Here is a 24937-nt window from a genome sequence, read left to right as displayed (position 1 = left end):
TCTGTGCTTATGAGAATTACTTATTTTTTTTAAAAAAAAAATGCATTTTAATCTGGCTCCTAACTACTAGCATGTTGAGAAAGAAAGGTAGGTTAGACCACTGCCTCTATGCCAAGCATAATAAATCTCTGTCTCCTCTTTCCTCTCTCAAATCCTGTTGGTCAAATTGTTACTACTGACATCAAGAGTCATTTCTATACCTGGCAGATGATTGTTACTAAGTCATTTTTGATCCCTTGAAAGGTGGTGATGATGGAAATTGCCATCAAGTGACAACTAAAATGGTGACCCTGTAGGGGTTTCAAGGCAAGAGGTGGTTTGTCTTTGCCTGCCTCTGTATCACAATCCTGGTATTCCATGGAGGCCTCCCATCCAAATACTGGCCAGGGCCAATCCTGCTTAGTTTCCAAGATCTGATGAGATCAAGCTAAGACCAAAATGGACTATTCCCTCCTAACTTCTCTCTGGCCTGTAAACTTCGGTCTAGTCATTGCAGGTATCAGATAGTATTTGTACTTTTAACTGGGCCCCTCTTCTTTTTTCTTCATTCTGCAAAACAACAGCTATAAAACCTAAGCCAATTTAATTTCATCTTTTCCAAAACCATTGTAGCTTCTTTAAAAAGGAAATAAACGGTATTTTCAATCTCCTGAAAGTTTAAGACAAGATCTTTCTTGGTATATTTATGCAGCTTCAAACCACACCCTAGTTAACAAAGTCCCTCGCCTTTCCTCTTCTTCCTCCTCCTCTCACTGCTGGTACAAAATAAAATGTGCTGGATTTCCTGTAGCACAAACTGACAGAAGTACAAAGCCATACAGACCCAGGTGTTCAGCATAGCTTTCTTAAAGTCTTATGCCTGGCTCCTACCTTGCCTACCACCAACGCAAACTAAAGACAGTGGATGTGGGCTCCTGTGTGAGAAGGCTAAAACATTTTTTCTTTATTGATAGAAAGGCTCTCTCACAATTCACAGGCCTTTTGAAGTGCAGGAGGTAATAGAGAGCATTGTATGAGGTGATTTTTTTTTGTTTGTTTAAACCCTTCACCTTCCTGCTGCTCCTCAGACTATGGCCTCTAGTCTAAAAAATGTCATCCATTCCTTGGATCCAAAATCTCTTCCTAGGATTCTGCAGATCCAGTCTGGTTTTTATGATGAAGGTGAGTTTGGTTGGTTTTTTTTTTTTTTAAACAAGAATAATCTCAATGTATGTAGAAAGCCTGGCACTTCAGATTTCTGTGTGGGATGAAGACTTCTGTGACTGAGAGCAGTATGGGGTGAGAATAGCAGCATGTCATTGCTAACTAAATCTCATCATAGAAGAAGATGATGGTGAACATTAAAAACCCCCCTGCTGTTTTCACTTCTATATGGGAGTGATTGGTAAGAACACAGGCAGAGGGATATGCAACCTTCATACACAAGTGTTCCATCAATATTAAATATTAAGTCTTAAAACTCTTTTGTATCTAAAAGCCAAAGCATGGTACACACAGAAGCAGGACTCTGCATATCCATCCCCCACAGGATTGAGAAACCAGGTCAAAGAAAGGTATGCACATTCTCAGAGAATTGAAAACATACTTCTGAAACAGTGTGATAGCTCTGGGGCTTCTTTTATTGGAAATAGAATCTGATGATATTTCAAAATCCATCTGTTGGACTTTGATAATTGGATTATGACTTCCAAATAGGAACTCCAGCATCAAACTAACCTCAAAGTTGAGTTTATTTAAAGTGTGAGGAAAATCCAATACTTCATGATTTCAACAATTTTAGTTTTAATTCATATGGAAAATGTGTAAAAGAAATTATTACAAATGTTTGAGGGGGTTTTTGGGGAGTGGGGTCCATAGTGTGCGCTTACTGCTGAGAAGCCTGGTGATTAAAGGGTAGAAAATAAATTTCTAAAGTAAATACAAAATAAACTTTGATCAGAGGTCTTGCAAACTTGGAAACTACAGAAATGGGTGCCTTGGAGACCATTTTGTACCACTTTGATAATTTAAATTCTTTGTTTTTCTTTTGTTGCTCTGGCATTTCATCTTATTACCAAACTGTATTATCATCTTATATTACCAAACTTATATTACAAACTGTAGGAGGTTGGAAACAGCTTTATACATTCATCCGATGAAATTGGTAACATTTAAATACTTCATAAGATTATTATGGGAAGGCAGGGTAGTAATCATGCTAAATGGACATATTCATCTTAATTGTTAAGCAGCAATTGTTATCCAGCAGAAAATTCCATCCCCCCACCAACTACAGAAATTAATCAAATAAAGGTACACATCCATCAACATTAGTGTTTTAGCTGAATATTAAGCTATCAAAATACCTACACACTGGGGTCATTTAGATCTTATAAACTAAACAGGGTTGACCTTGGTAAGTACTTCAGTGGGAAACCACCAAGGATGTCCAGAGTTGCTATATAAAGACAAGTTATGGCAAACCACCTCTGAACATCTCTTGCCTTGAAAAGTCTGAGGGGCCACCCTCTATGAGCTGTAACTTAACAGTACTTTCTACCTCCAGTCCATTCTGGGTCTCATTAAGAAAGATGAACTATAAATGAAGTTTACCATACATTTGTTCAGACAGGGGATGAATTGAAAAATGCTGCCTTGCTTGATTAAGGCCCATTTGTAGTTCATGGCTGAGCTGAGACTTTGGATTCAGGGTTTTTCAACTCACACTTTGGTTTCCTGGCTCATTAACTACTGAACGTCACAAGCTCTCTTGATATATGGAGATAGTTTTGGTTCTTCAGCAAAGTTCATCGAACCCAAGTTTGTGCTTTTCTGTTCTTGCTACATAAGATCAGGATTAGGGGTCTCAGCACAAGTAAAACGGGCAACCATTGGCTTTGGAAAGTAGGCCTATCTCCTGCACAAAAACAGTGGCAGTTTGGATCTGTTGATCTTCTGGGGCTAGGAAATCTTATTTAAGGCTTTTTTGAGGTGGACAGAGGAGGGATGGGGTTTAGAAATTTTTGCCACTTCCACAGATGTCAGCCTCTCAGCAGCAGTAGTTTATGGAACTTCTCTTTGGTGATTTATGATTCTTCTCTGCTAAATTCAAGAGTAACTGTCCATGTGGCATTAAATGATTGTCACTGCTCTCAGTTTTGTCCAGGCACATGGCTCTGTCTTCTGGGCATGGAAGATAAGCAAAACGGGGCCAACTAGGCTTTTGGGAAGAGTTAACATAAAAGATGTGCGATGAATTCTATAGCCACCACAGTTTGCTCAAGTTGCAGAAAAGTAGCTTTCAGATATTCTAGAACAGCTTGGTTTGTATCTGCAAAAACAGAGAAAATAATTATTATTTGAATTTATCTCCATTCTCTCTAATGATATAAAATGTCCCCTTGGATATATACACTGCCATTTCAGCTTTCCCATTGCCTCCTAAATTACCTCCTAATTTCACATGTTAAAACTGTATTTTTTAAAAAAGTATTGTAATACTTGTATACAAATGTACAAAAGCAGGAACAAAAAGCAAACAAAGAACAAAAACAACTGTGGAATAATAACATTAAACTAAACAGGATCATTTTGCAAATAGTCCTGTTTAAATCTTCTGCTACCAAATGTTTACAACAGCCCTTTAGAGACCAACAAGATTTCCAGGGTATGAGCTTTCGAGAGTCACAGCTCCCTTAATCACATACTGTATCAGGAAAAGGGAGCTGACTTTTGAAAGCTTATACATCCCCCACCCCCACAAATCTTGTTGCTCTCCAAGGGGCTACTTGACTCCTCAAATCTAGCTGTTCTACTACAAACCAACATGGTTTCCCTCTGAAACTGCCAAGCATTTAGATAGTCCAGAATGTCTTCTCTGACATTTTTGTTGGATTTAATTATATTCCAATTTCTTCTAAAGGGTTGCCAGTTTTTTAAAATTAAAATATGTGGATTCATAGCTTGGTTACCACTGGTATTTTCCACATGGGGACAGGCAGGTATAGATGCCCCATTACTGGTGCAGCTGCAGATAAAACACAGGACTTCCAGGTGGCCCCATAGTTTCCTTGCTCCAATCCCCTAGCACTGGTAACCCATGTTCCTCCTAAGCTGTGCAGTCATGTGAGAAAAAAATCTACTTTGTAAGCTGCTGGCATTAAAGTTGTGAGCTACTGCATACATTCGTTTGCTCTGGGGCCATTTTTCTGGAGTTAAGACAAAAAATGTGTGAGTTGGGGGGCTAAAAAACTGTGAGCTAGCTCACACTAACTCAGCTTAGAGGGAACACTGCTGGTAACATACCTGCACCATCAGGGTTTCCTCACTGCAAAAAAAGTGTTCCAGGTCTTTGCCATTTCCAGCTTTTTAAAAAGTAAGTTTCTATACCTTCCTGTTGAAGAGAGATGCTTTCCTTATATTTTTGCAAAGATGCTAAAGAGTTATTTTATAAAAAATGAAAATTGGAATTCAGAGAATCTGTTACACAAGTTGTTATTATGTTACATCCCTATAATGATATTCAGTTACCATTAAAAAGCCCTCCTAGAGCAGCATAAGGAAATAGCCCCTGCAGGGATCAGGACAAGGGCACCAAAAATAGCTGCTATGTAATTAGAATTAAAAAGATCCAAACTTCCTTGCCCACCCAGTGGCCATACAGGCTTTGCTATTTATCTTTGTTTGGCAATTATCCTTGTAGCAAAGCACGATTTAGGAAAGACTGAGGAAAGCTCAGCAATCCCTGAGAGTTGCATGAATAAAGCATTATGCTGTGGGAAAATGGAAAAAATAGGCCGAGAACAGCCAGCCAGCAAAGGGCGGCATCAAGCCGCTGCCTCAGAAGTGAGCCAGCCAGAAAAGGAGCAGCTTCCGGACAAGGAAGGGCTGCATGCACCCTGGAGGAGCTTTCAGAGCACTTGTGCGCCTGTCAGCTGCTCCGTGGACACTTCCCAGTCATCCAGATGGCCGGGGAAGCACCCCAGAGCTGCCTTAGAATTTAGGTACCACTTTGAAAGTGGTACCTTTCTGAGGAGACTTCAATCCAGCCCAGAACGGGCTGTGTGTGGGTCAGGGACAGCAGGCAGATGTGTGACTGTGTACACGATTTTTTGATACACTTGCCTGCCATTCTGGGGAGGCTCAACCTCCCATCTGTTATCAGATATAGTTTCCCAATAGCATTAAACCCAAGGAAAATAGCTTGTGTGAAATGGCCTGAATAGAACAGGGTCACCAGAACAACACTGGCTCATGGGGGGAGATTTACGGGGTAGGGAGATCACTTCTCGTTCAAATTCCTCATCATGTCAGTGTCATGCTGTAGATTTGGGGGAAATCCTAGACTTTAGTGCCAGTGCAAACCAAAAGTGACTTCCCTGCTGCTCTACTGAGTGCTTGAGAGACTGGTGCTGCCAGGTGGTAGTTCTCTTGCCTGACTGGGAGACCCAGCAGCCCTAGATTACAAGGGTAAATCCTATGATTTAAAAATGTTTAGGCTTGAGTAACTCTGTGTAGGATTACAGTGTGTCACAGAAATTCTAGTGTTTACTGAATGGGTGGTGCAGAAATCAAAACTTGGCTCTTGCATAATATCTAAGCAGGGGTGGCCAAATCTGTGGCAGAGACAAGTGGGTTTTGTGGCACTCCTGGGCAGGTGGAGGATGGTTTTTGGGTCTGACTTTGGCATAAAACACTGGTCTTCAGGTCATGAGTCTGAAACTTCGGGTGAGTCATGGAACTCCACATCCTGGATTGTGAACCCCTATAAAGCTGCCATACTTTTTATGCTTTCTGGAACAATTTGATGCCAGAGTGCTTGCACAGAAAACAAGGGTGCCATACGTCCTACCTCTCTTAGCACACATACATGCTAAGAGAACCAGCAAGCTAGCAAGGCAAGGTCATTCAGTGGTGGTGAAGATTCCTCCACAGCTCTTGAATTCTCTATTACTTTGCTGAATTTTTCTGTGGAAGCCTAAGAACAATTTCCTGGGAGTAAGCCCCACTAAATCATCCTAAGTAAGATTCTGAGTAGATCTGCTTACCTAGTGTAATGGTGTTTCTACCTTGGGAAAATGTGGGCTTCCTGTAGGGCTATCACTAGAGATCATGAGAAAATATTTCATGAAAGAGGTCAGCCTTCTATCTTTTCTGAGGTCTTTCATTTATTTCACTGTGGTTTTGTGGTTATTTTGCACAAAGCATGTAGTGCAATTTCATGCTTGGCAACACAGAGAATTTTTAAAAATACAAGCAGATTAAATGAGCACATTAAAATGGTGCTCCGGTTGTAACCCCAATGCTTATACAGGCTCATTTGAAAAGACTTTTAATTGAAGCAGGTGGCCATTGTGCTTGCCTTACTGAGGAGCTGGAAAGAGCTTCAGATACTGGGCAACAGGTCGGGCAGCCAAGCCCCCGGTCCAGGCAGGGATTCCCCTGCCCAGGAGGTTCCCAACCCGCTGGCCCGCATTGGGCTGGCAGGGGGAACCTCTCCCTATGTCGCCGGCATGATGACGTCACCTGGAAGTGTTGTCATCATGCCAATGATGTCATGTGGTGGCCGCTTTATGGTTTTCCCAGACGCTTTAGCCATTTGAGAGGGAAAAACTCTATGGTGCCTATTTACCATACAGTTTTCCCTCCCAAATGGCTAGAGCATCCAGGAAAACCATAGAGTTTTCCTGGAAATGCCTAAAGCAGCTGCCATGCAACATCACCGGTGCAATGACATCACTTCCAGGTGACGTTACACCAGTGACGTAGGGGGAGGTTCCCCCTGCCAGCCCAATGTGGGCCAGCTGGTTGGGAACCTCCTGGGCAGGGGAACCCCCGCCCAGACCAGGGGCTTGGCAGCCCTACCTGTTGCCCAGTATCTGAAGCTCTCTACAGCTCTTCAGTAAGTCAAGCACAGTGGCCACCTGCTTCAGAGCTCAGTTAAGAGTTCTGTCTGCTCTGATGGACTCTGCACCCAAAGGGAGCGCTTTCTTGCTGCAAGGAGTTTTTATCTTCTCTCTTTCCCCTCCCATTGACCAGGTCAGGCCTGGTCAGAGAAGCTTTTCCTGAGGTCTCCAGAAATTCTATCTTGCTTCCCTCCTCCCAGCCCCTGCATCATCATCCCTTTCCCTGCTTCCTTCTGTCCTCTTTCCCATCCCACTTTCACTTCATCTGCTGTTTTCCCTCCTGTCCTATCATCCATCTCTAGCTTCTCTCCTTTCCCTGCTTCCTTCTGTTCCTTCAGCCTATATTTTTCTTGTCTGCACAATTTTCTTTCCTCTGTTACTCTACTCTAACTTCACCCCTATCCTATGTAGCAATATCACTTATTGCTAACACAATCTCAGTCTCAGAAGAGGGTAGCAGAGAGTTAATAGAGGAGTAGATAGGGTGCTCTCTGAACTTTCCTTTGTTCACTCCTGATACTGTCCCTTTGTTACCCAAGGGTTCTTTCCTTACAGTCACTTCCCTTCTCTCTCTCCCTTCCCCTGTGCACCATGAGGACTAGAGCTGCCTTCTACAATCTTTCATCATCCTAACTTAGATAGATATCTAGAAGCCTTTGCTCTGCCTTACCTATCTAGTAGGGAGTTCTTTTTACAATAAAGAACTATTTATTTTCTAAGTGCAAACTAACATGTGAACTTATTCCTCAAGCAGCAAAGACTATAAAATTCTGCTGTGCAGAGACTCAGTTCTACTTTCAGTTTATGTAGCCCAGCCACCAAAAGATGTATCTGCTAGGAAGGTGAATAAAAAAGAAGGTCTGCTAAAGTAAGAAGGAAAGTTCCACAGTAAAATAAGGCTTGGAACGAGTTTCAAGGCAAGAACAAGAAATGGCTACTGGCTCCATTGTACAATGTTTCTTCAACATTCTGAGGCCAGATACCCATTACTTTCTATACTAGACATGACTATGCTAACAGCTGGGGTGGAATTCTAGCAGAAGCTCCTTTGCATATTAGGCCACACACCCCTGATGTAGCCAGTCCTCCAAGAGCTTACAAGGCTCTTTTTTGAAAGCTCTTAGAGGATTGGCTACATCAGGGGTGTGTGGCCTAATATGCAAAGGAGCTCCTGCTAGAATTCCACCCCTGCTAACAGCATTATACTGTATTTCTTGATTCCACTCTATGAATTTAGATTCCTAGCTATTGATTTTCAGCAAGCAATCAGGTCACACTCTGGCTATTGCTTTTAAACGATCTAGAAGGCTTGGTGGTGGTAGCATCACTATAAGCTCCCATCTTTTGAGGGGACATCTGCCTCTTCCCTGATGTTGAGAATTCCTAATTCTATCCATAGAAAAGTGAGTGAGCTTATGTGATGGACTGCACTTTTTAAAAACTCAGAAATACTGTACAAACAGCTAAAGGACTGTGAAGTGTTAATTATTCACTTACACTTTTCTCTTTCTTTGGCTTGAATAAGAGTCTTCACCCACTTCCCAAACTTTCTTGCCAACTTTCCCCCAAGTTCTCCATCTGTGTTAAACTGCTCTCAGCTAATGGTGAAATCAAACTGAATTCTCTTCAGTATCCAGTTCAGAAGACTTCCTCTACTCAGCTGATGCTAACCAATCAGTTCTCTTGGAAAAGCCTGTCACTCAAGGCTTTCTGGCTCTGTGAAGAATTGACCCTTCAGAGTCCTTTAGTGGAATGTACAACACTTCTAAGTTTTTTTTTAAGTGCAGTCCATCACAGTTTAGTTTTTCATGAATTAGATGAACTTGCGAAAGGCCCATTGCAAAGAATTTTCAAGTCATTCAAGTCAAAAATGTTGTCTAGCTGTTACTGTGTAAATCACGGGTGGCCAAGCTTGCTTAATGTAAGAACCATATAAAATAAATGTCAGATGTTTGAGAGCCACAAAACAGGAAAGAAGGAAAGTAGATGGGGAAGAGAGGAGAAAGAGGTGGAAAGAAAGCAACTTTAACTTTAAATGCATTCTCTAAACTGCTGGTTGTCTTGGCTTGGAGAAGGGATTTAAAGAGAAAAATGCCTTCTCCAAGCTGGCCAACAGGGCAGTGGGGGCTTTGAGAGCCACAAAATATGTGTGAAAGAGCCATATGTGGCTCCTGAGTCACAGTTTGGCCACCCCTGATGTAATTTATGTGCATTCTGTGGATTATGCAAATCACACATTTCACTCACACTAGCAAGATTTAGGAAACTCTGCATGTTTGTTTATTTAAAATATTTGTGTAGATCTCCCGTTTTTTGTTATCTATCCATAATGGTATACAAAATATAAGCCAGTCACTGAGGGAAGCAAAAATCATCCTGCATAGTAATTTTTGTCTCCCTCTGTTATTATTTTAGACTAAACTGTCAGCCTGACTAGTCTGAGTAAAAAATGACTAGACTGAGTTTACCAGATGCTCTGCCAATCAGGATCAAGAAATGGCTACTGACTCCATTGTACTAATGATGTTTGCTTGCCCATGGCTGTGTACATGTTGCACTTTAAACAAATCAAGCTTCTGGGCCAACAAAGGCTTAATTTTATATCCAGGTAGATTAATTGGCATAATTTTCTTTATTTTGCATAATTTTGAGCTTGTATTGTATTAAATAATTTAGTCCATTCTAACAAGTTGAAATCTTTGATATGTAAGATTGCCCATGTGGTGCTGATCCAGTTTTAAGCAAATCTTTATTACTATGAGGACTTGAAACTTCCTTTAAAAGAGAGAGAGCTGCAAGTCAGATATGGGTTTACACAGAAGTCCAGCATATGCTGAGGCCTTCTCAGCAATACACCACTAAGTTTCTGTGGTTACAAACTAGTTTGCACATGTTTGTTTCATCTTCCTCCTTACTGAGCTTGAGTGCCAGTGAATGAGCAAATAGAAATATACATGCATTTAAATAAAATTAAATGCAGATGAGGCTCTTAGACTCAGGTGGCAACCCAACTTAACATCACAATTGATTTCAAAGTTTAATTATATTTTATCTGACCATCTGTTGACTCATGCATAAAATTAGTGTACTCCACCTGCTTCAGATCCACAATAAGGCCACTCTTCCTGCTAAAGGGGAAAGTGTCCAAGTCGGGTAGTGGTTGGAAGAAGAGGACTGATTAAAACCAGTTAATGATGACTCTGGAATGTAAAGCCCATAAAGGTTATGCATTAAGGTTCCTTTCCCTGTAAGATGATGCAACTTTCATCAAAGCTTAGTTGCTGCAGGTAAAGTTCAAACCTGCCAGATAAATGAGAGAGAACAGATAGTGTCATCAGCTCATTGGTGTAGCAATAAATCAGAAAAAACAGGAGTAATTTTTTAAAGGATTCAGCTAGTATAGAAATGGCTTAAAGTGCTTGACTTTTAAAGTTCTACACCTGTATGTTAAATAATATACCCATGTATGGGGCTCTTCTAGTGATTTGGTAGGCACTTGTTAAACTTGGGTATCCTGAATTAAGCTTTAAAGGCTGGTGGGAATATTCAGTTTGTGCATAGAGTATCTTCAGAAATGGAGCTCTGTCTGGCACACACAAAGAACAAAAAGCCAAATCCAAGTGACATGGACTGTTGAATCCTGGCTGATTTGTTTGGAAGTTTCACCCACTGAATCAGGCAATCCTCTCCTGTGGCTGATCTGAGTTGTTTCAACATCAGCTCAATTAGATGTAAGGAGACAAATTTCCCTGGGGCATAAGGAATATCTCCATGACTGAAGAAAGAGCAAGATTCATACCACAGATTATTTTTTGTAAATTCTAAAGGAAAGTCAGTGTAATGTGGTGGTTAGAATATTGGATTAGGATAGCAGACAACTAGGTTCAAATCGCCACTCTGTCATGATAGTTGCGGAAAACCTTGGACCAGCCTAATCCAGCCTTGTTTAGCTTAGTTTTTAAGGTTTTTTTCAGGATAAAATGGAGGAAGGAAAACTGTGCCATCTGAAGCATCTTGGAAGAAAGGAGGGTTAAAATACAGAAAAGAGACAAAGGGAGGGCAGCATACTGAAAGGCGTACCTACCTTGTCAGTTCATGAAACCCATGGTGTATTTTTGTTTAGCTGGCATGGGTTTCTTTTAAGTTTGTTTACTTAAAAAAAAAAAAGCTTCTCCTGGGGGTTTGAAGCAATTTTAAACAGTATTCTTTCCACCTGAATGGGTGCTGCAAATTTACAAAGGAACCCCAGAACACTGTTGTAAGGAGACCACAGGTGGGGCAGAGCTACTGGTGCTGGAAGCAATTCAGCGTACAGAGATGGAAGCCTCATTAGCATTGGCAAGGCTTCCACAGGAAATAACAATCCACACTTGCAAAGTCAAAAGCCCCCAGAGCTCTTACTCCTTTAATAGTATAGCAGTGAAAATTAGCAAGTGGTACTATACTGGATTTTTGGGGGGGGAGGGGTACCTCTTGAATATGAAAAGCTGTTTACATCCTAAGAGCTATATAGTCTTCACTGCTGAAATTTTATGAGAATGGAATTAATGAAATTGCTGGATTAATCAGGCAGAGTAGAACATTATTCTATTAGAACCCTTAGCTACTATCCAGCAGAGTGGCATGCTTAGACCTAATTACTTCAGTGTGCTTAACTGTGCCTAACGCTGGTTGAGTTGAACCCATAAATTGATTGATAATTCAAATTGTGTCTGTATGGCTGTAGAATTGCTGGGTTCTCTCTCCCCCTTCTCCCATTTAAAAAGGTCTCTTCAAGGTAAAAGAAGTATTAATGATCACATTCTGTCATAATGTGGTGATATTTATTTATTTAAAATATTTTAATGCTACTTTTCCACCCAATAAGCATCCACAGGCGGCAATCATAAAAGCATTAAAACATTTAAACAATTTAAAATACAGTTGAAATAATGAAATTTAGTTTAAAACACGTTGCACTAGAAGAAGGGACAATACCATTATTGGGGGTATGCCAAAAGATTCTAAAAGGTCTTCAATGACTGTCGAAAGACACAAAATAGAGGGAGACAGATGAATCTCCCTGGGGAGGCAGTTCCAGTGTTTTGGTGCTTTAACAGAGAAGGCTCTTTCTTGGGTCACCACCTGTTTATCATCTTATGGTGGTGGCAAATGAAGGAGGGCATCTGAAGATTACTGGAGTGAGTGTGTAGGTTCATATGGAAGAAGGCTGGGCAAGTGGGTGTCAACATGGCAAATGAGGTTCAACATCGGGGCCAAAATTTCTAATTATAAATACAAGTAGATGGGGTATGAAATGGTGGAGACTCACCAAGAGAAAGATCTTGAGGTTGTGGTAGATAACTCACTGAAAATATTGAGACAGTGTACAACTGCAATAAAAAAGGCCAATGCTATGCTGAGAATGATTATGAAGGGAATTGAAAACAAATCAGCCAGTATCATATTGTCCCTGTATAAATCGATGGTGCTGCCTCATTTGGAGTATTGTGTACAATTCCTGTTACCGCACCTCAAAAAAGATATTATAGCATTGTAAAAAGTACGGAAAAGGGCAACTTCAGTGATAAAAGGGTTGGAACATTTTCCATATGAAGAAAGGTTAAAACGCTTGGGGCTCTTTAGCTTGGAGAAATGTCGACTGAGGGGTGGCATGATAGAGATTTACAAGATTCCGCATAGAATAGAGAGGATAGAAAAGTACTTCTTCACCCAAAGGGTGATTAACACATGGAATTCACTGCCACAGGAGGTGGTGGCAGCTGCAAACACAAACAGCTTCAAGAGGAGATTGGATAAACATATGGAGCAGAGGTCCATCCGTGGCTATTAGCCATAGGATATTGTTGGAACTCTCTGTCTGGAGCAGTGATGCGTTGTATTTTTGGTGCTTGGGGGGGGCACAGTGGGAGGGCTTCTAGTGTCCTGGCCCCACTGATGGACCTCCTGATGGTGCCTGTTGTTGTTGTTTTTTTTTGCGGGGGGGCACTGTGTTGGACTGCATGGACCATTGGCCCGATCCAACATGGCTTCTCTTATGTTCTTAAGGCAGTCCTTAAGATATATTGGTCCCACGTCATACAGGGCTTTAAAGACTAATATTGAATTGGGAAAAAACCTCCAAAGGAAGTTAGTGTTTCCTCTAAGCTGAGTTAGTGTGAGCTAGCTCACAGTTCTTTAGCCTCTGGTTCACACATTTTTGTCTTATCTTAGGAAGGATGGCCCCAGAGCAAACTAATTTATTCAGAAGCTCACAACTTTAATGCCAGTAGTTCACAGAGCAGAATTTTTGCTCGCAAGAATCCACAGCTTAGAGGGAACATATAGACAAAAGTATACATATTTATTACAAAAACATATAAAAACCTTGTAGAGGCCCAAATGGAGCCTCATAAAATCATCAAAGTGAAAAATGCACATGAAAACTTGGGCAGAGCAGCAGTCCCCCACACTGCACGCTGAAACCAATCCTCAGGGTAGGACCAGAACCACCACAGACAAGTGCCTCCCAGTCTCAGTCCCACAAAGTGATCTAGAAGGATATCAAGATCAATGGTATTGAAAGCCACTGAGAGGTCCAGGAGAATTAATGGGGTTATACTCTTTCTGCCCATCTCCCAGCTCATGCCATCCATCAGGGCATGATGAGAAACATAAATTGTTTCCTCTCATGCCAGTTCCGTATCTATACTTTACTTTGTTCTCTTTAAGGTAAAATAAAATCTTAAATCATTATTTTTTTTTAAAAAAAATTACAAAACAGTCTTTATACTCCCTATTTAACATTTTAGAAAATACAATTGAACCAATTGTTTGGCTGCTTTGATGTGATTGCAGGCATGGTTAATGTGAATTTGTAAAACCAGGAAAGAGATTAAAAAGGGTTATAAATGTAGTTTTATTGAACAAAGTCCTAGTCTAAAAAAGGTGGTTTCAAAGGCATCCAGTTCTTTAATTCTAGCCTTCAGGGATATTGTTTGATCTAGTAAATACTCATGTTTCCTACAGACGAGTATGCAAGATCTTTCATTTGCTGAAAGGAAGAATTTCTCCTTCTGCTTAATTATGTTGATGTCTTTGATGGATTTTGTGCTTCTTTTTGGAGAATATACAGAGAATTTGTCTAACAACAAAGAGTAAGGTCTTTTTGGATGCATATATTATCTAATATATGGAAATTTTCAATCCATAGCATAACCTTCTTCAACAAGGTGTCTCTGATTCTGACATGTACTATGGGCACCCAGCCTTTAAAAGAGGAAATACTAAGTGTGTCTGTATAAATAAAGAAGGGCAAGATGCCTGATCTTATCTTGTTGGCAGAACTAGATTATATACTGTCTTTTTGAATGAAATTAACGTCTTAAAGACAAGATTTGTATGCCAAAAAAGAGGATGGTTTGAAGCAAATGCTTCATGGTAACATCATATTAAGTATGTGATATATATCCGTCCACTGTAAATGTCAATATTCAAGTTTACGAATGGCTTAATTAACAAAGAAGAAGAAATTGAAGCTCAACAAATATTGTTTTCTAAGATCAATACTTAGATTGAGTATTTATTAGTAATTAATTTTAAATTAAGTGCTTAATTTTGGTGCTCTTTGATTACCATAAAATCTTTAATATGAATGTGAGCTAGATGTCCATATTAGATCCAAAGTCTATTTTCTGTTGGTCCAAAAACAGGAGAGGATTTTTGCCAATTACCTCCTTCCACTGCAGATCCACATATCTCACTCCATGCTTTATTCCTGAAGGGTCTTTTTACCCTCAGGATTCATTTTTCAGGGAGCATAAGACACTGCAGCAGGGCTAGGTGATAAAGATCCACTCTGCTTCTGATCCTTTGGATCTAACCCTGAAGTGTGCCTGATATGAGATTCCTTGATATGGGAAGACACACAAACAGATATTCCTATAACTTAGGACATTAAAGCAACTGTAAGTAAGGAAGAGTTCTAAGTGATAAGATGGAACAGTCAGAGCTTTGCACAAAACACGCAAATCACCTTAAAATCCTTCAGTGGAGGCTTGATGAGCAATAACTGATACATCAGGAAATATGAGGGTGGATAAGAGCAGGGCAAACAATTTATTTTACACGAGGGAGAAATTAAAATTCACATTTTTCCAAAACAACCATTGCCAAATATCTTCCAGAATAAATATGCACATTATCAAAACATAGTGTCAACAAGTTTCAATGAATAACAGTACTACAGAGAAGTGGATGGGATAGGAAAGACAGCAAGTATTCTTGGGTTGGATGATTCTTCTAATAGAAAAAAAAAAGAATCTAAACAAGTGCAAAAGTTGTTTTTTCTTCCAAACTGGCGACACAATTTCAAACAACAAGGTTGGTTCTCATAAAAGGGCATCCTGACCCTACACATTATTCAGATATCTGTTCCACAAAAATTTATGCATAGTTCACCAGGGTGAATCAAGCTGAAAACTGAAGTGATTCTGTCAGATGTCAGTCTAGAAATCTTTTCTGTTGAGGCCTAGAAAGGCTAGCTGTAATAGTAGCCATTCAGTGATAGGCTATTTGAATCATTTGTCTGCTACTAGTGATGTGCTTATTTGTTTTCATTGCCTTACTGTCTGTTTAAAAAGATGGTTCTGTGTTGAGATTTGTCTTAATATTGCAGTTAGTCTTTGTGATTCTAAGTAGTAACTAAGTAGTAATCCAGGCATTTGAAGAAAATAAGTTCTTTTAGGAGTAATGAACATATGATCATCTCGCCCTCTTCCTTCACTTACACATAGGATTTTCCTTTCTGTCTTCTTTCTTGCTGAGCAGTCCCATTTCGTAGTTTCTTCTTATTTGTTTGTCTATGGCTGTTGCACCCAGTCACTTTATTTCAGAGATGGGGAACCTTTTTTCTACCAAGGGCCATTTGGATATTTATAACATCATTTGCGGGCCATATAAAATTATCAGTTTAAAAAACCGTGCTCCATCAAGGAAGAATGATTCAGGCTGGCAAAATTAATGCAAATAATTGTTTTTCTATTTGAAGTCATGTGGAGTGAGCCTAATTTGGTGACCCCCCCCCGGCCTGCTGCCCTAGGCAAATGCCTAGGTCCAGGAGGGGGGGGTTGTAGAAAAGGCCCAGCAGAAACTCATTAGCATATTAGACCACATCTCCTAATATTAGCATATTAGGTCACACACTCATTAGCATATTAGGCCACACCATCTGAGATAATCAAGTGCAAATTGAACTAGTGGTAGCTGGCTTCCACCCCCTACCCCTGCCACCCCTCCCTCCCTCCTTTCATGCGGAAACTGTAGCTGCTCCAGCAACCTTTAAAGGCACCCATATACCCCAGGAGCAGTCCTTCACAATGCCCACCACTCAGGCTCCACAGAGAGAAAGAGAGAGCAAAAGAGAGATAGGAAGGAACAGAAATAAAGAAATGGAAGGAAGAAAGAGAAATGAAATGCAGGGAAGAAAGGGTAATAAAGGAAAATAATGGGGGGGAAGAACATAAAATAAATGGAAATAAAGAAATTGGGGGAAGAAAGGGAAATAAAAAGGGGAAATAAAGGAAAATAAGGGGGAAGAAATGAAAAGAAAGAGAAATAAAGAAATGGGGGAAGAAATGGAAAGAAAGGGAAAGAAAGGGGAGAAGAAACAGAAAGAAAGGGAAATAAAATGAGGGAAGTAAGAGAAATGAAAATAAAGAAATGGGGAAAGGAAGGGGAAGGAAGGAAGGAAGGAAGGAAGGAAGGAAGGAAGGAAGGAAGGAAGGAAGGAAGGGAGGGAGGGAGGGAGGGAGGGAGGGAGGGAGGGAGGGAGAAATAGAACAAAAGGAAAATAAAGAAATGAGGGGAAAACTTACCTGAACTGTGTCAGTGACTTTTCCAGGCCCCACAGCAATCCTGGCTGGCCAGCCAGGCCCCAGGGAGGCTGCTGCGCAGCATGGCTGGGCCCACAATCCTTGCCGGCCAGCTGGACTCCAAGGAGGTCACCACATGGTTTGGCTTGACCCTGCAAAACCCGAGGGCCGGACCAAGTGGTCTGACGTTCCCCACCCCTCGGACCTGATGTTCCCCACCCCTGCTTTATTTTATTTTCCCAGTCCAAGGAGCTGAGGGAAGAGACAAACTCACCTTTTTATATTCTGATTTTGAAATGGCACACGAAAGGCTTTTAAAAGCTCAAAATAAACAAAATGTTTTATTTAACTTGAGGGAGAAAGGATGAGGTAGAATCAAGCATAGGATGTATGAGGAGAGCTGATGATAAAACTCAGGTAATATTGTATTAACTCAAATACCAGATAATATGCTGCTATTCCACAAAGTCTTAGTGTTTCTGCTATTCCACAAGGTCTTAGAGGCCTTTTTTTAGAGGCCTTTTCCCCTTCAGTTTCTGTTTAAACACTCATGCATACGTTTCTGACACATAAATACCAGATAATATGCTGCCAACAAGTAAGTGTTTCTGCTATTCCACAAGGTCTTAGAGGCCTTTCCTCCTCCAGTTTCTGCTTAAACACTCAAGCATAGGTTTCTGATACATAAAGTTTAGAATTCAGCAACATACAACCAAGTTTCCAAAATCCTTTTTTATACACAAACCAGATATCACTCATCTTCTCTACAAGTTATTTCCCTTCTTAACTGGGCAGGGATTGCTTCTATCTACTAGAAGCTATTTCTCTCTTTTTTGTCTTGAATGTGGATCCTCTTTGATTCACTCACTCTCTTAGCTCCTTCCCAGTCCAAAGTCAGTGCTTAAGTGTCTTGAATTCTGTCTGAACAGCCTGTTGGTCAGACTCTGTTAGGCATCAACCTTTGACAGTTCATCACAGAATGATACTTTATGACTTAGAACCTGCAAAACAATTTTCTTTGTACTTGTTTTCTTCTTCAGGCTCAATTTATGAGATGTTTGGCCATGAAAGCTGTTTGTCAACAGGAGATGTGATTAAAGTTGTTGACTTAAAAATTAAAAAACTCATTGCAAGTAACTCTGAATGTGAAGATGACAGCCTGTGTTCTCCTGCTACAGTTGAGCTACCTCTAAATTTTCCAGGTACTGTGTGAACATTTTCTGCTTAAATACGCTACCTTAAAAGAACTACACCCCCAACTCAGGGTTAGGTACTAGAGATTATTTGGAATGTTCATTTGGTACATAACATAATAACACAACACACATACTCGTGTGTGATATCAGTAGATATGAGTGAATTGTTTAGCATATTGTTCCTAAACCACCAAAAAGCATAAGAAATCTATTCTCAAAATATTTTATGCACTATATTTCCTCAGGCAGTGAGTAGTTCCAAATAAAGTACTACTGGTTTGGTTTCCTTCCAATAAAAGGGTGCATTGGATTTAGGGTATTTAAAAAAATACTCATCCATCTCCTCCCTGGCTTTTCTTTTTATACTCTTCCCCTGTGGGTTCCCCTTTACATCTTGTGAAGGTGGAGGAAGAATGAAAACTTTCCTCTCTCCTCAAAATTCTGTCTACAATTGAACACACGAGTTTGCTGAATCACACCATTGGACTATCAGGTTCACTTTTGTCTACCCAAAAAGGCAGCAATTATCCAGAGTCTAGGGTTAAAGTCTTTCATGTCACCTAATGATTGATACCTTTATCTGTATATGTTGGAGATTAGCGATTTTAATCTGATATTGAACATATATATTTTTCTGATATATTTCTTTGAAATTGTTACCAGGTCAAAACTCTTAATTGAGCTTGATGACAAAGATAATAATAACATGTGAAAATATGTCTCAGTTAAACTAATCAGAAAATATATTTCCTGAATCAAACATCTCCCTTGAAGGGCTTTGCAGGTTAGTGGCGGATAGAACTCCCTATGTTAGCATCGAAGAGATTGTGAGAAAAGTTTGGATTGGACCAACACAACTACAGCATCCTTGCTTCTACTGTTCTGGGAATCTAGAAGCAGAAAATGTCAGCATCAACCAGGGTGAGAAGATCATATTCAGTTCTGTAGAAGACAACGACGGCACAGTGAATGTCGGTTGCAGAGTAGAGAGGGATGACCAATTGCATGACTTTCTTTTGCCAGTTTCACAAGAAGGTAACTTTTATGAATCAGAAGATAACCAGATTTATTCCCTCAAAGAGGTTGCTGAATGGAAAATCCCAAAGAACAGATGCAGGAATGTGAAGTTTACTAATATTTGTGATATTCAGAACCATACCAATAAGTTCCCTGTGGATTTTGATGGCTGTGTTGTTCTCTCACCAGTATATGAAGTACAAGCAGTGATGAAATGTAAGTAAATTTCAGTGTCTAATTAGGAATCCACTCAAAACAAAAACAAACAAGTTGGTGTACCTACTGCAAATGGTGCTAGGACTGAGCCATGATGAGAAAAGTATCCCATAAGTATTTATGCATTCCTTTATTTTACTTCATTCTTACACCACCTTTCTGCTTAGTGTGGTGTAGGTTAGACTGAGAGTGTGTGACAGGGTGGTAAGGATAAAATGGAGGAATGGAGACCACAGTAAGCAGATCTAATTCCTAAAGATTTAGGGTGGAACCTGGGGCGGGGCCGGAAGGTCGTCAGAAAGATATAATGCCATAGAGTCCACCCTCCAAAGCAGTCATTTCCTCCAAGGGAACTGATATGGAATCTGGAAATCAGGTATAATTCCAAGAGATCTCCAGATCTGGAGGCTGGTAGCCCTACTAGACCCAGATCACTTTACCTAAAGTAAAGGTGCTGTGTGCCCTTTTGCCAATATTATTTAACTTAAATCAAATTTAATTTAATTTAATAATTTAATTAAACATTGGCAGAGTAATTAGCACAGCACAACCTGATTAAAGAGCAGATAAAGGTTTATTTAGGACTTACATATTTGATAGGAAAGAGGAGGGAAAGAGATAGGTTCCTAACTACATCTCTAGCTGAGAGAGAGGATAAGACAGAGTATGGCACTTCCAGTAAGAAGGGGGAAATTGCCCTGAGAGTAGCAATCTAGGGACAGACAAGGAATGACACATAAAAGAAGAGAAGGTGCTGACTTCACTATCCTATCTAATTGTTTTCTTGCTGCCTCCTGCAGGGTCTTCTTCTGTTCTTATTTGTACCCCAGACATTACCCATTCCAACACAAAATAGGGGAGAGAGGGTTGTTAACCCTGTTCCTGCACCCAGCGGTATCACTGGGGCGGGGCCAAGGGGGCCATCGGCCCTCCCCCAGAGCATTCTCATTGTCCCCCCTCTCCACCTTGCGCAAGCGTCGACGGCCGCCTCTAGTTGCTGCCCGCCCGGAGCCCACGCCTGGAGCAGTGAGTCACCCATGGAGTCGGAGGAGAGGGGGATGGCACTGGGACACGGCTGAGTCAAGGCCCGACGCATGGTGGTTGGCTGGCGGGCGGCTCCTCCTGGCTGCTGGCGGGCCTGTGAAGGGAAGGGGGCTTCGCGGCGTCTACCGACCGGGGCACATCCGCCCGCTCTGCCCCAGGCACGGGCTCCGGGCGGGCAGCAACTAGAGGCGGCTGTCGACGCTTGCGCAAGGTGGAGAGGGCGCAGCTCCCTCCAAAACACGGGCGGGGAGGGAGAGGGGCTTCCTGCCTTCCCACGCTTTTGCGCAGCCAGCAGGGCGCACTTGGCCCCAGGGTGCAACCCACCCTAGTGATGCCTCTGCCTGCACCTCACTTTTGTCTGTTGAGTTCAAGATCTGGATAGTCTCCATGCGCCTTCATGTTCCATGTTTCCTGATGACATGGAGAGAGCCCTATGCGTAATGCCAAGTCACAAATCTGTTATGATGTTCTATAATTAAATGTTGACTAACATGGTTTAAATGAAGCAGTTAATGAAAACTTTCCCGCCCCCTTGTTCGTAACCAAAGGGGAAGTAATTCTTCATGTACATATAATGAAAGCAGGTATATTTTTATAAATCATTTTATGTGAACTCTGAAGTAGGGATGGGTACAGGTTTTTTTTAAATACCAAGAATTCTAGAGATCCTTCAAGTAGCTTTCTTGTGCTTTCTGATAGCTTTCCTTCTCATTATCTGTATTGCTAGCTTTTTTGAAATACTACTCTTCCTTTTGTGAAACATTGTTCAGCCTCTCCGTCACTTACTACAGTTCTCAAAAATGAGACTTGTCAGTTTGAGAAATTCATAGAATCATAGAGTTGGAAGGGATCTCCAGGGTCATCTAGTTCAACCCCCTGCACAGTACAGGAACTTCACAAATACCTCCCCTCCCACATCCCCAGTGATCCCTGTTCCATGACCAATTGTAAGGACAAAGGAAACAGATGTGCAGAAGTAAAAAAGCAGAAATATCTGAAATATTAGATTTGCTAAAAATGTAGGTAAAGATTTGGTCTATATGCACACCTAAACAATCCTAAAAGCATTTTCCTGGGAATACACTTCACTGAATAAAATTGAACTTACTTCTGAATAAACCTGCTTAGGATTGTTCCCTATATTCCAATTTTCTGCTACTGTTCTTGCTTTTGTGGAGATTAAAGATGAGAAAAGTGAGCAAGAAAGAAGCAAAAGGCACAAGTAGGAAAAGTTATGGAACAGAGCAAGTGGGAATGAATTCGATCAGTAAGGACTATACTCCCTACTACAGCCATCTTGTAACTCTCCCTTTTCAATTGCTCCCCAGGCAATACAGAGAAAAAGTGCTTGCTCCAAAGTGGCCAGAAACGTCCTTTTAAAAAGCAAACAATCAAGCTAGGAATTCAGACAAGAGGCATGCCTGAGGTTCTGCAGTGGGGCCTGGAGTTCTCCCAGAATTACAGCTGATTTCAGATAATGTCAAGTTCTGTACCCCGGAGATAATGCTGTTTTAGATGGTGGAATCCATGACATCAGGGCTTTTTTTGAGCAGGAATGCAGTTCCGGCTGGCTTGGTGTCAGGAGGTGTGGCCGAATATGCAAATGAGTCCCCGTTGGTTTTTACTACAAACAGGGCCGGCCCTCCCGCTAGGCAAACTAGGACAAGTCAAGTTTATTGTTACAGTCAGTGACCAGCTTGTACAATCGAATCACATAAAACTTTTTGCAACAAAAACAGAATAAAACCAACAGTAGCATTCATAAAATTGGGTGCCTATGACTATTACAAAGAAATCGGATAAATCGGCGGTTGCCTAGGGCGCTGAGAGGTGGGGGCGGCAAATTGGGCTCTTGCCCCCTGGTGCCCCAGGCAAGCGCTTAGCTTGCCTCCCTCTCCCCTCCCCGCTGCTGCCCCTGCTAGCCCCCTCTGGGCTGCTGCCACCCACCCCGGCATGGTGTCCCGCCTGCCCCCACCCCCCAGGCGCTCTGCTGGCCTGCCCACCACTAAAAGTGGTGGTGCTCCACTCGCTTGCTTGCTTGCTCCCTTACCCCTGGGGCTCACTGGCTAAAAGTAAGCTTAGTCAGTGAGCAGCCTGAGCCAGCGCATTTTGTCTCTTAACAAAATGTGTGGGCTGCTTGCCAGCTGTGCTTACTTTTAGCTGGCGAGCCCCAGGGGGAAGGGAGCGAACAGAGCGTGGCGGCGGGCAGATGAGTGGAGCACCAGGGAGGCTGGGTGAGACACCGCATGGGGGCGGGGGGGCAGGGAGGGGGCGCAGAGCTGCATGGGGAGCCGTGGGGGTGCTTTGGGGGGCACCAGGCAGCAAGTCTGCCTAGGGTGCCCCAGGATGTTGGGCTGGCCCTGTCTAGAAACAAAGCTCTGCATGGCATTATACCTTACTGAGGCCCCTCCCTTCTCCATACTCTTCCCTTCCTTGCCCCCACCCAGATCTATAGGAATTTCTGTACCCAGAGTTGTCAGTCCTGAATGTGGCATATTTCTGAAGTGGGATTGCCCACAAATGCACCCATGTAGGTAAAGGACTGTATTAAAAAAAAAAAACCCCACACAATGATTCCATGTTTTGAGGTTTTTGTATTGGAAGTTTGTCTATAATATTGTTAAACCATGTAAGTCTCAACAATTATGCTAATGATGTATTTGCTGAAAAATTCATGTAGTCATTTTGATGTACATCATATTCTATATAAATATATAATATATAAAACTACACAAGAAAGCTGCTTTTTCTTTGGTAATTTCTGTTGCCACAGTATAAGCTGCTATCTGTTAATGCATCCCCCACCCTCACAATATGGCACATGCAGCACACTAAATATTGTTATTTATCTTAACAGCTCTGGATAACTGATAGTAAATTCTAGCATATTTAATACCTTATTCAAATCTAAGAGCAACCCATGAATTTTAACAGTAATATAGTAATTTGTACAAAATACAAACAATAATTTGTATTTTAAAACAAAGTCCATTATAAGTTTAACATAGTATTCTAATTTATCATCAACTGAACTTTCTTTCCTCCTTTTCAGTTCAAAAAGAAATTGTTCACTTCCTTTCTGATTTAGATGTTGAAGTCAAAGATGTAACAGACTGTTACAATGTTAACAGTTTTCTTCAGCCACTGTCAATGGAAGATATATTAGAAAGGACAAGCAATGATTTTCCTATTGTTGTTGCAGTAATTGAAGGGCCCCGTGGAAACAAACAATCATATAATTTATTGTGTCCCGGCAGAGAAATAGTCATTTACAAAAAGCATCAGGCAATAAGAATCTTAGCTTCTGAGATAAAGAGTGATCTCCAAAAAAGACACTTTTTAATTCCTACCAGCTACAAAGGGAAGTTCAAAAGAAAACCTCGAGAATTTCCAACTGCTTATGACCTAGAAATAGCAAGGAGTGGGAAGGAAGAACTTCATGTTATAGCTACCAAAGCTTTTGATTCTCCTTGTGAAGAACAGTGTTCTGTCTCTATTGGAGACCAGTTTTTAGTCCCACGGTGCCAGACAAGTGAAGTTGATCAGAAAAGGAAGGAAGTGAAGAATGCTTTGGCTTGTGAACAAATTCTGTTGGGGAAAAAAACAGAGAAGAAAGTGTTTCTTCCAATGTGCATGGAAGGTGGCTTTGTTGAAATTGTCCATGATAAGAAACAGTATAAACTTTTAGAGATTTGCAAAGATTTCTGCATGCCATGCAATGTCAAAGTCTCTATAAGAGACCTTTCTATCCAAGAGGACATTTTGGCTGGTATTCAAACTCTGCAGCTTGAAGAAGAGATCACAGATACTTATTTGTTAATTAGCAACTTCAATAACCCCACAGAAATTTGGGAAGTTCCTGTGCATCGTGTAAACATGGGTGTCCAGTTGCTTAGCAAAGATGCTGAAGACGTTGTGCTTTTCCCAGTGAACAATATTGTGGAAGAGATTACAGAAGAACAATATTGCATGCTAAGAAGATATGAAAAGCAAGCCAAAAACCCGCCACCCAGACCTCCTAAAGCCTCTATAATAAAAGACCCAAAGACACATCTTGCAACTGTACCTGTTCAAAATTCTTTGGATGCACCAAAACCTGTAAAGGTAGGAAGAACTTTGTAATAATAATTAATGTATATGTAGTATAGCCAGGAGATCCTAAAATTTTCTGACAGCCAGAAGTTCTGGTTCTTTTAGTGTTATGCACCCCTATGTGGAGAACTAGACTTGATTTAAGGCAAGAGACATTTCAGAATGGTTTCTCATTGCCTGCCTCTACGTCACATCCCTAGTATTCCTTTGAGGTCACCCATCCAAATACTAGCCAAGGCCAACTCTGCTTAAGTTCCTAGATCTGATGAGATCAGGCTAGCCTAGGCTATCCAGGTCAGGGGGAAGAACTTTGTGTCATTGATGCATCAATAGGCAGTTTCCCAATTTATTAGTTGTTTTGTTGTTTGTGTTGTTATGTGTAGTCAGACTGACAACGGCTTTCTAAAGCCTAAAGCAGAGATCCTTCCCACACTTGCTACATGAGATCTTTTCAAATGGAGATGGTAGGGATCAAACTTGGTACTTCCTTCACACAACTCAAGTGTTCTGCCTCTGAGCTCCCTGAGTCCTTTCTGCATAAATGTTTGTTTAAAATACGGTACGTTTCTTAAAGTCATAATTTAAAAATTATGGGAAACATCTTGAAGTATGATAATGCAGAAGGAAAAAGAACATT

General features: G+C 41.1%; 1 protein-coding gene across 1 annotated transcript; it reads left to right on the top strand.

The window, feature by feature from the left end:
• The first annotated feature begins 1037 nt into the window (after positions 1 to 1037).
• On the top strand, positions 1038 to 24330 carry THEMIS (thymocyte selection associated). Its single transcript, XM_060237492.1, has 4 exons — positions 1038 to 1161; positions 17776 to 17937; positions 18706 to 19164; positions 23261 to 24330. Exons 1-4 carry the CDS (start codon positions 1071 to 1073, stop codon positions 24328 to 24330), a joined length of 1782 nt encoding a protein of 593 aa, XP_060093475.1. The 5' UTR covers positions 1038 to 1070.
• The last annotated feature ends 607 nt before the right edge of the window (positions 24331 to 24937 follow it).

The sequence above is a fragment of the Heteronotia binoei genome, chromosome 1, assembly GCF_032191835.1.
Source record: "Heteronotia binoei isolate CCM8104 ecotype False Entrance Well chromosome 1, APGP_CSIRO_Hbin_v1, whole genome shotgun sequence".
Taxonomy (NCBI): Eukaryota; Metazoa; Chordata; class Lepidosauria; order Squamata; family Gekkonidae; genus Heteronotia; species Heteronotia binoei.
This window is presented reverse-complemented; position numbering and strand designations above follow the sequence as displayed.